This window comes from Parambassis ranga, chromosome 7, assembly GCF_900634625.1.
Source record: "Parambassis ranga chromosome 7, fParRan2.1, whole genome shotgun sequence".
NCBI lineage: Eukaryota > Metazoa > Chordata > Actinopteri > Ambassidae > Parambassis > Parambassis ranga.
In genome coordinates this window covers 21,374,876-21,386,978 of record NC_041028.1, presented here as the reverse complement: position 1 = coordinate 21,386,978, position 12,103 = coordinate 21,374,876, and the positions used below count along the sequence as shown (strand labels likewise).

General features: G+C 44.5%; 1 protein-coding gene across 1 annotated transcript in view; it reads right to left on the bottom strand.

Annotated features, from left to right (window-relative positions):
* Nucleotides 1-12,103, bottom strand: part of plxna2 (plexin A2) — a 106,743-nt gene that overhangs the window by 38,723 nt on the left and 55,917 nt on the right. Inside the window, 4 exon segments of the mRNA XM_028409518.1 lie at nt 1,193-1,310; nt 5,085-5,236; nt 11,107-11,306; nt 11,471-11,567. Of these exon segments, the coding sequence (XP_028265319.1) occupies nt 1,193-1,310; nt 5,085-5,236; nt 11,107-11,306; nt 11,471-11,567 (567 nt within the window).

The window sequence follows — 12,103 nt, the reverse complement described above, 5'->3', positions numbered from 1 at the left end:
AGGCCGTCATAGGCCGAAACACACACACACACACACACACAGAGAGAAGAAAAGCACACACACCCTCCTATCTGCACAAACATAAAACAGCAATTTAAAAACAGCTAAATGCACACTGTGTCATTTACAACTGCCCCTTTGTCTGCACTGGGGGAGTCTGCCTTGTCGGGAAAAAAACGAAAGAACGACTCTGATGGTGTATTCTTTTTTTAGGAGGCCTGCAGTACAGGGGAATTGCAAGTGGTGCCAATTCTAGACTCTGTGAAGAAATCTCTGAGGAATTCCGCTGCTTCCCAGAGTAGCAGCTGTATCACGGCTGAGAAAAAGTGGCTTGAGATAGCATGCAGAGCCAGGAGCATCAGGCTGACGCTGTCAGCTGCTGTACAGTATGTGTGACTTCCAGAATAAAGCAGGTATGCTGAAAACAACAGCACTAATTACCGACTGCTTGTTAATTGTTGAGGGAGTGATAATTGTGAAGGTGTGAGTGAGCGCAAATGGGGAAAGCAGATTATCCGTCGACGGCAGGTTGAGCAGAGAGAAGATGACGAAGTGAAGGAGACGTGTGCCTAACCATCCAATCACATCTAATCTTCTTCATACAGAATATTTCTCACACTGTACAAGGTGACATGAGCAAAATCACATCAGTAAAGTTCACAGCTTTTCACAGACTCTTGAGATTTTGTGCTGCTTATCCAAGGTGAAGAGGGAGCTCAGTGGTCGCCATTTTGATCATTTACGAGGGGACTTGTGGAAAAATATGCACGGGGTTCTGACTCATTTTACCTGAGGCCACAAACTTATCAATCACCATCATATTCTGCATTTCTTACTGTAGTGAGCTGTTAAAAAGTGCAATTATAACACCAGAAACCAAAAACATGAAAATGATATAATAAAGAAAAACAGCCTTTACAAGCAGAGATCATTAATGAAGTGCCCCTAAAACCCCCGTGCTCCCAATGAAAGAATATTATTTCTAAAATAACGAAAGAATGCACAGAGCTGCTTAATTACATCCTTGGTAGTCATGGCAACTAGCATATAATTATTTGCATGTGGCCAATAAATAACTAATTTGCAGCAACAAATCCCCCTTTGAACTACCCACTGCATACCTTTGTTTCTTTGCTGCACAGACTTCACATGCAAGACTGAAACGTAAATGTTAAATGAGTTGCAGTCTCACCACAAAGGAGTAGAGCTGCAAGGAGCGAGCCCGGAGTTCTGGTCGGCACTCTCCGACACACAGCTGGACCGGACCGGGTCTGCTGTCAGCAGGGGCTGCGTCCATCTCACACACAATCCTGCAAAAAAAAAGAGGAGGGCATTTGAATCAGAACAAAATAATCCAAGGCTAATTATGAGCAGCTGTTTGTAAATTCTCATCTTGACTGAGGAGAGTTCTGTCCTTCTTCTAAAATAAGTTTAAATGCTCAAGCGAAGTTTTGAAAAAGTAATCAAAACACTTCTCTGCTTGATATCGATTAGTCTTCCAGTCTAATTGCAGTCTGCTTCTGTTGTTTCACTCATTTCATTACGGGACACATCCAGACATCGACCAGCAGGACCCCCTTCCACGGCACTCTTTAAATGCTCCTCCTCCCTTTTGGCACACCAAGGTGCACTACACCCGAGTGCAGTAAATTTCCCACCAACAACCAGGGCCCCCGACAGGGCTGGTGTCCTGCCAGTTCAATGTAAATCATGCGGTGGGATCAATACAGCTCTATCAAAACCATGTGATCAGGTGTCGCCCAGCGCTGCAGGTGACTAGATCAAATGACATAATAAAATGAGAAACGTCTTATTGATCGCCGGTGCCAGGGCGTAATAAAGTACAAGAAGCAATCAGAGTGCGGGGAGAGAGATGGAGTGTGTGGCGAGGCAGATGGCAGGGGCAGGTAGGAGTGGAGCTGATGAAGCGCAGCAGATGTATTGTTTCTCCAGCGCTCATCATCTGAATTACAACAAATGACTCTGGGAGCTTTGTTGGATGTAGAAGAGAGAGGCTAAAGGAGGATTTACTCACTCATGGAGCTGATACTCGCACTCCTTTGGAAAAACGTTTGGCTGAACATTCAGCTGGATCTTCTGCTTCTCCCTCTAAAACCTGAGGGCAACTTTTAAACCAAATGCTTACTAATGAGGTTTAGTGCAGCTACTACAGTACACAACACATGCTGCAGGGTAGTATCAGCCCTTAGAAAAGAAGCACTGCACTCTCACTGCTGCAAAACCACAAAAGTTGAGTGTATTTCTTCAAAGCAGGAGTGGCTTCCCTCACACTCCTCTGAAGCACCAACATAAAAGACACATACATATGTATGTTTTTTTTGCTTTTTCCCGGCCAGTTCAGTCCATCATAGGTAGCCTGGTGACTGAATTAAGACTTGAAACAAACACCTGCAGTCAGATAAGAACAGATAATGAACATGGACCAGTATGACCCCCAGGTGCCGAACACAAGTCCATCTCAGAAGACTCTTTCTGACAAAAGAGGTCATAGGTTGGTTTTTTAATTTTGCTCATGCCACATAAATGAATTTTCTAACTTGTCCCCAGTTGGATTAAAGCGCTGTCAGATCAGTGTGCTGCTGACAAATTGTCCCTTACAGCCAAGTGGCACATAGTGAATTTTAATTACAACTGCCAGTAGAAGACTCGAAGCCACACACATACTGTAAGTTATGCACAGTCTACAGCGCAGGAGCTGTTCTCCACCAAAGAATGATCAAAATAAGCAGCAGGTTAGAAGCATCTGTGCAAAATGTATGTACGAGAGGACATTTGTAAAGTGATAGGAGACATGTGCGTTAGCTGTGCTTAGCTGTTCTCTTTCTGAGGGCAGAAGTAGGCCAAGGAAAGAATTAGGGTTAAAGGCTCCTCTGAGAGCCATGACAGCGATAGTCTGTATGTGTGTTCAGTCATTGTACTGTGTGTGTGTGTGTGTGTCATCCTGCCTCAGCGCACTGCTGTATGTTTGAAACTTGGAAAAGCTGGACTTGTACATATAATAAAAAAGTCTGTTAGATCAAAGCTTTGAATCTGGTGTCTGTGCTGACATTCCTGCAGTGACACGATGTCGTCCAGAGCTGCAGAGCAGCGGAACGTGACAGAGCAGGCTACAGACGCTGGAAGCATGGCAGAAAAAGTTCAGGATGCTCCGTATAAACATGAACTGTGCATCAGAGTCTGACCGATTATGATCAGAGGGGCTCTTCCTCATTGGATAATGATAAAGGAAGACAGACACGATGCAGCCGGCCCTCAGCAGGAAAACTAAAGCAGTCATCAATTTTTTAAGACAATTGAAGTCACTGGCACCACTTTATCTTCCCGCTTATCTGAAAAAGTGCCAGCTGGCGTGTGATCAATGGGAAAAGTTGGCACTGTTTTTAACCCGAACCAACCTCAACCTAAACAAACAGTAAGTGAAAACACAAGTAAATGAGTAAGTAACAGTCCAACAGCCATCCAGCCACTTAACCCACTTTGACCTGTACAGGGTCATGAGGGGGCTGGAGCCCATCCAAACTGCCAACAGGCAGACAATGCCAGTCTGCCACAGAGCAAACACAGGGAATACATGTATGACCAACTGAGACTCCCCTCTAGCATGAATCAACACAACAATACCCACAGAACGGTCCCAAGCAGCCACCCGGTTCTAACCAGGAACCTTCTTGCTGTGCGCACAACTAGGCCGCCCACAGTCCAATCACAACCTAGTGGCTTGGTGAAAACATGGACTTGACGACCATATACAGTTGGAATTCACTAAGGGAGCGCTCTCCTCTGGTGAATTCAGCTGCTGCCATGGCGTGGTGTTATTGTTCTCACTGCCAAAAGGAAGATACAAAATGGAGAGAATATCACACTAAATGGAAATGCCATCTATTTGATGTCTTTCCCCCAAAAATCTGTCCTTTTTTATACATTTTTCCTTATTAAGGTTGAGATTAAGTTTTACATTTTACTAATAATCCCCGTAGGGAAATTGGTATGTTGTAACAGCTGCATAGATAAAAGAAGTGACAAACATAATAAACACACACACACACATAGCAACAGGCATATGAGCATAAACAGTGTGTTGATTTTCCATGGTATAATTATTGAACCCGTGGTCGCCTTTTAATGAGCACTTTTGTTTAGCATCCTTTATAAAATCTAAGAGGATTTGGTTTTTCATATAGCACTGCATTTCCTTCACTAACCAAGCTCAACGCCCAACGGCAATCCAACCTAATCCTAATATAAATATGTTAATATATATTTAGGGTGAATTAAAGCATGTATATGTGTACCTCCTTGCTCGTCTCATGTGAGGCAGGCATCACCTGAGGAGGTTAAACAACCATAAGGCATCGGGTTTGGAAGTCTGCACACGTCTGCATGTGTAGCCGAGGGGGAGATGGGTAAGTTGTGAAGCGTGGGCCACGTTTCATTAGTTCAGGGTGAACGGGACAGGCTTTAACGTGATGTACACACAGCGTGGGACAATTAAGGAGGTAAACACAAGTAAACACAAACAGCTGTTGAGGGATTGTTGCTGACTAGATGAGCTGCAGAGAGAAAGAGAGAGCGAGAGAAGTGGGCTAGTGTGCTGCAGGGGGAGAACAGCAATGTCAGGACCAGACTGCCTGGACCTGCTCCAGTCTTCATTAGAGCAAAGAGGGTGGGGGAGGCGGAGTTTTGTCGCAACACACATGTATTGATTAGAGTTTGGTTGGTGTTACTTACACCCTATAAATAATGCAAATCCCCCGGGCTAGATGCACAATGTTAATAATCCGATGCATGCTTATTAAATAAATTATTACTAACGAACCTGTTTAAGAGGAAAAATACATGTGATGGAAGGTGAGAGGATAAAACAATGTTTGATAATATCATTGTTATTATGTGTATAGACATGCTTATTGATTTGAGTATTAAATATGACTCCATGTGGGGCTCCGCTATGAGGACAGCTGGCCTCAGAATTCCATTGTTTACAAACTGGGATGAGTGGATAATTATTGTGCCAAACTGCAATGGCTTTAATTGTTGACGCTTCTGTTGTCTGTGTCACTTACTGTTCAGCAATGATGTATCCATCCTCTACAGGGGTACACCTCACCCCCGCCACCTCTACATTGCCCACCATGTCGGAGAAAGCCAGACCAAGGTTAGTGCCGTAGATGGTCACCCGCGTGCCTCCCTCTGGGGGTCCAGCCACTGGAGTCACCTGCAGGGTTAAAAAGAAAAAAGTCAAAGTCAGGAAGTTATTCTGGTTTGTTGTTAATGTCTTTAAAGAAGCGTATAAATTAGTACAGGTTTCTGTAGATGCTCAAGGGTAAATATGCTCTTTCGGTCCAGGTGGCTGTAAAAGCAATTAAGTGCACTCCCCACTTCTACACCTGCAGAATGTCAGAACATGCCAGGAGTCATTGTGCCAAGAGTATGTTCTAATCACAGCGGCCGCTAATGTAGCTCCCTCTGTGTAAATGTTGCTTTACATCCCTACACAAACTCCGTCTCTGTTCCTTCTTATAGAATGTGCAACAGTAAAGTCAATAAAGGAAGCTTCAAACGTTAGAAAATAAGGGGGATTATTAAGATTTTGGGAAGCTGCCTGCTCGGTATCGGCTGCTGTTGTCATGGACGGTAAATCTAACAAGGGGCGTTATTAATGTTTAGTGCAGACCACCTACTCATAAAATGCAATATGGCTGCCCAGCATGACCTTGGCACAGAGTGGCACAGCGCCTTCTGTGCTGCAGAGCCCTGTTGAGGCTCTAACCTGGCCATTATCCAGCCTTTTGAACAAGAGAGGAGCAGATGAGGAAACAGGAGTCAGAGCAGGGAGGTAAAGGGACGGAGGGCAGCAGGGAGGAGATGACTGTCACTATCCTGTGTGGAGCTGCTAGTGCTATGTAAACAATCAATATGCTATTACTGGCCATGCAAGCAGAAGGGGACAAACCAACAGTCAGTTGTGCCCGCTCACTGAGCTGCGAAGCGCCACGTGATGGCGACCCTTTAAGAGGTGCTGAGCACCCTCCCCTTCCTAACTCCCAACACACACCAGGGCATTGCGGCTTCCCTGTGGGATGCCGGCATTGTAATCTAGATTCAGTGGACATTAATTGCTCTGGATGTAAAGTAAGTGTGTCACTGCACTGCCTGAGGGGGATGAATACATGAATCTTTTAGCACTGCTTGGGCATGCAGGGTATAGAGGGGAAAAAACATAATGGCTAAATATATCCATGTCAGGCGATGGCAGCAGCTATTCGGGTAGACTTAGTGATGGTTACATAAGCAATGTGAGGGCCTGAGAGAGAACAAGAGAGAGTGAACAAACACAGAGTGCAGGAAAATAGAAAGGGACTGCAAGAAAGAAGAGGGCACAGGAAATGGAATGAGCAGCAGGAAAGTGGGTGCCAGTCCAGTCAGCCAAGATGGGTGACAGGTGAGACGGGGATGGTGACAGGACAGCAGTGCAGTATCACAGATGGGCATGCTAAAAGCTTGGGAGACCTCCTCCTTCTACCCTTGAGGCTGAAATGGAGCCCTTCCCACGGTAGACCAAGCACAGAGAGAGAGTCTAATCCAAGCATGAAACCCATTTGAGTGAGCTTCCCATTGGCAGATAGAGCCTTGATTCATCAGGATCATAGAAAAATCATCACTTCAAAGACCCACCATGTCTCCGGGCTGTGAGGCACGAGAGAAGTGCTGCTCTTTGTCTCTCTGTCTGTATTTATTACACAGACAAAGGGATCTATAATGGAACCTCTTTGTACATGAGCCTGAAGTTTGATTGCCTGTACACCCGATTCTAATGACCTTTACAGACCAGAGGATCCAACTGGAGACATATACTGTAGATAATCTTTTAAAAGGCCGAGCCTGTCTTCATATTTCAATGTAACATCTTTTTCTTTGCATCTCATTTTCTTCTTGTGCTCTCTGTCTTTCACCATCTCGTCTCCCTCAGGCGAGGTGACACATCTTCCTCCTCTCAGCACCAGCTTGCTTGTTTGTCTTAGTGTGCAGTTTTTTTATTTTTTTTTATAAGAAAGAGGAAGACTCATTGGACATGCTCAAGCACCACTCCTGCCCTCACTCCACCAGTTCCCACCCAGTGCTGCCATGCCATGCTCCCTATGTAATCCCTTTAGCAGCAGCGCTGCTGCCTGCCTGGCATTGTCACACTGTCAATAGAGGGTAATTCCCAGCAAACAGTCAGTCAGCCTGCACGCCGCTCTCTCTGCTGCCACTCATCCACCCTCTCTAGCATAATCTATCTCTCTCCAGCTCCAGGGATCAGAGGATTGGCCACTTACCACTGTTTCCTCAGACATTCCCATGGATTTGGCAAAAAAATACTATACAGTAGAAAGACTACAGAGGGATGACCTAAATTGAAAAGAGACAATCCAATCCACAACTTCCATAAAAAATAAGGCTTTCTCATTTAGAGTTAAAAAACAAAGCACCTCAGTATGAATAACCTGAGGTCGTCTGTCAGTGTTGACATATCAGCGGAAGTAATGGTGGGGAAAGATGTGCTGATGCAGCCAAGGCTAAATTCAATGCATTCACCAAGCCTTTAGGTTATGTAAGCCCAGCATGTCCCTAACTATAACTGCAGCAGTTGATCGGGGGAAAAGGAATTCTCCAACACAATCATATTTAATCACCCTATTCCCATCTAGCATTAAAATACACAATGTCAGCAATTATCCCGCATATTCCTCATCGTATATGGTATGTGTTAGAGCGGGATTCCACCTCTTATTCTCCAACACTCTCCATCAGGACTTCCGTCTTTCTGTTGCTGTATATTTGGCTTTTGAAATTAAACAACCCTTGATATAATTTAGAAGCTTGCTGCTAATCTCTTTGTCTTTGGACTGCGCTCAGACTAATTCGAGCATGTCACATTTAATTGTGAGTAGCATTTAATGGGCTTGATAAAACCCCACTGATCACTTGTTCCCGAACAAACTACATCCTAAATACTTTATGAGGTCTTAAATGTCTTGTAGTCAGCCAGGAGATATGGGCCGTGATGAAAATGAGCTTTTAGTGTGTAAAATGGAGAAAAACAAGAGACAAAGGGTTCAGATAAGGGGGTGCACTGGAGGATGAGGGAATGTTAAGCTACTGCGAGGTTTGCATGTGGGCTGAGCACTCATTTTACTGCGCAATAGATTCCTCTTCAGTCAGAGGGTTTGATGAAGGTTAGCAGCCATATAGTGCAACGCAGGAGCAGGGTTTCAACAGCGAGTGGAGCTCAGTTGTAGCCGGATAGTGACTGACAGAACAACTAAACCTCTGGTGTTCACAATATCAACACAGAGGAAGAGCGTTAAAAAGACGAATCCTACATATTTTTCTTTCCTAAGGCTAGAAATAGATGTTTATACTCCCTGTCACTGGGAGCCTCCTTTCTCTACTGTAAACTCACAGAGAAGCCATGGCCAAAGCCTTTTGAGCAGACATCTTTCATATGCCCATCCAAGTCCCAGCCTCATTTGATGTTGTTCCCTCTGCTGTTAGCAGGGGCTTACATCTCTTCAATATTAATGGCTCATGGTGGGAGGCACCATGGCACTTAATAGAAACATTAATTATTCAAAAGCCCTATCTTGTGGTAGGCACATCTACTAATGTGCTAGTATGTATACAAATCAGCTCATCATGGGGGCTTTGGCGCATACAATCAAAACCAAATTTATTAATAAATTCAGCCCACCAGGGGGATCTCTGCTCCTTAAAGAAACTGTAATCACCGAGAGACGAGGGGGGTAGGGCGAGGCGCAAACCTTCACCGTGAGCAAACAGGGGGGGGGGGGGGGGGGGGCGGGGGGAGGTGTGTCTGTGTGCAGAGTTAGTTTTTGCCACAAACAGATCTGAGTTCAGATTGCCCAGAGGTACCGCCGCCTGCTTTTGTTCTTCCCCAACCTTTCACGGCTCAATCTCTCTGCACAGTCTTTTGTTCTCCTCACTCAAACCCTCACAATCCAACTCACTCTCATGTATAAATGACAGAACAGGTCATGAATATTATCTTGTTACAATGGAATATTCTGCCGAGAGGATTTGGCACAAACAATCCAACCATGTTGCAGCGTAAGCTCACACATCCCTCCAGGATCCCAGGCAGGCAGATGAAGCCTCTCCAGCTCAGAGATCAGTGATCAGCTGCAGAAATTAGCATCACTTTGTCCTCCAACAGGTCTCCTGAATAACTGTAGACCATGAGAACGTCTCCCCCCTCACACCGATTCACAAAAAGTTCTCACATAAACCTGATGTTTTGTGTAAACATCTGGAAAAAATAGTTCCTATTGGTATTTAAACTGCTCTGGGGATATCCTGTCAGCTCAACAGGTGAGTTATGGTCAATACACTGCTGGATGGTATATAAATCTAATAAATTAAGGGTTTTGCAAATAAAGCTGCTGAATTTTGAGTCAGCATTTCCCCACTAAAACTTTATTGCAATGTTAAAGTTCACATTTTGTCACTTAAAGCTCACAAATGAAGACAGGAGCTGGTGGTGCCTCTGAAATCATGTAGCATCACTGAATGAGTGGCTGTGGGGATGTGTCACACAATGACAAACTGACAGCATGATGGACTTAATTCACCAGGATGAGTCAGAGATGGTGGTACAGATGAGGGAGATGTGGAGGAGAAAGAAGAATGAAGAATTAAAAATAAGTGGGGGATGCCTTTCTTCTTCGGCTTGCCTCTTTTCTGGATTATCTGGGTATAGTGTTATAGTATAGTGTTAAGTTGTTAACTTCACTTTTTTTAATTGGCTTGAGTTAGATGTGACTATGTGGTGGAGGAATGAGAAGCCAAATGAATCAATGTGGAGGCAGAGAGGTCTGCTGGGTTAACCACAAAGCACTGGTGTGTTACCAAGACTAATTAAATAAGTACGTCCCTCCTGGCCTGACTCCTCTGTGACAGCAAACTGGGATGGACAGTGCAGCCTGAGCAAGCAAAGGTCCACTTATGGAAAACAAATAAGCTCTTCCAGGTCATGACCCTGGTTGTTGCTGAAGTGGAGGACATCCAGATACTGGCTGTTTTTTTTACAGTGTCTAGTGATGCACAGAGTGGAAACAAAAACAAAAGAGGCATCATGCATACATTAGCTTGCTATCTATACGAACAGCAAACCATTTTAAAGCCGGCTGGCTACAACAGATATTCACTGTTTGTGAAGTTTTCTTTTTCACATTTGTTGGTGCCAAAGTTACTTTCAAAGGGCTGGAATAACCTTGAGTGAAGACAAAATATATTAAAATCTATGAGCAGGCATCTGTGCATACAGCACAAAGAGAAGGCAGGTGTCAAAAAGACAGCCCTTTAAAACGGAATATTTCCTGCCCTGTGTGTTTGTGCCTGTGTGTGTGGGATTGTGTGTGTGTGTGTGTGGGATTGTCTGTGTGTGTGTGTGTGTGTGTGTGTGTGTGTGTGCTCATGCCCTTGGAAAAATCTTGTAGGTAAAAAGAACTCTCACATGAATAAGCAGCTGCCAAGATAACACACAGAGCCATACCAGTACATAAACAATCATACACGTTGGTGTTCTGCATATTTGTAAATCATTGTAGTTCTCCCTGTTAGAAAGAAGGGGATACAGGAAGAATAAAAAGCAGACAGAAAAACATTCAAAAAGCTGTAGGCATGTGGGGGCAAGCGCCCTGGGGAGCTTGTTGAAGGTTAATTCTCATTCTTCCTGGGTCCAGACAAAAACAGAGCAGAGCAGAGGAGCTGCTCCTCCTAATGCAAATCAGACAATTTACTGTTACAAGTCTGTCTCTTAAGAACTGCTATCATCTGTTCAACTTTTCTCTAAATGTTTCAAAAAATGCAAGCACAGTCTTTAGTGGTCATGATGTGCTTTGGAGAATACAAAGCAGATCTTAAACTATGTAACAGCAGGAAGTTGTTACGAGCTGTAAGTCCTTGTGGCCTTCGATGAGGAACTGTGGTAAGATACTGTAAACTCTTAGAATGGTTATTATCTGTAGATCTAGATCTGTGTGGGCAGGCAGGAAGGACGGGCAGCGAATTATGAGTACTGACCTCTGTGATGCGTGGGTTGGTACACTTCACATTCTTGCTGGACAGGTTGAGCCAGCGGGTGGTGTATGGGTTGATGGGAGGGCAGTGGTGCCGCAGTGTGCACCTCCCTTCTCCGCTGCACCAGCCACACTGGAACTTCCTATCCGCCTTCAGACACATGCCGCAGCTGTCCCGCTGGGCTGCACACTTGTACAAGTGCACTGTGGGAGAGAGGAAGTAGTACAGCGGACATGCTATAACACAATTTGAAAAGAGAGTCTGCTGTTATAACTACACATATGCTGTCTTAAGCTTTGTTTAGAAGACGTACAGAGATCCTCTTTATCCTGTCTGCTATGTTGACACCGGCATCTTTTGTGCTTACCTTGAATATTCTCTGGGTTATCGATGATAAAGTTGCCGTTCCACACCACTGAGAAATCCACTGGCAGCTCACTTATTTTCATTCCCTCGTACAGATACTAGAGGCCAAAGACGAAGGTGAAGAGGAAGAAAAGATGGAAGTGAGAAACAAAAACAGAGGAGGATTTCAATGGCAGGTTTGGGAATTTAAAGTCCCAAGAGTCCTTATAGATGCAGCACTATGTCCTTCCAATGTTACTCTAAACCTACATCATCTGTACATCTGAGAGCTGACAGTGTGGAAAAAACCCACAAGAAATGGGACAGCTGGGCAGAGGCTTGAGCTTCCCTTCTGGCCTTTATAGATTGTGTCCTTAACTGCCTCCTGTGCCCTTAATTCCAGCTTGACTGTCATTGTGCCAGTGTGTGTGTGTGTGTGTGTGTGTGTGAGAGACACTGTGAGAGTAAATGTGTATGTCTGAGGCTCCTCTGGGAATATACTGCAGAATTCAGTACGTGCTTGACTAGAGGGCAGAGCCATGCTGCAGTTTTCTCCAGTGTAATTACGCACAGCAGGTTCCACCTACTATATCTTTACTGACTAAATAAATATACAAACATATACACATATACCTTAAGTGGCACTGGGGTATAA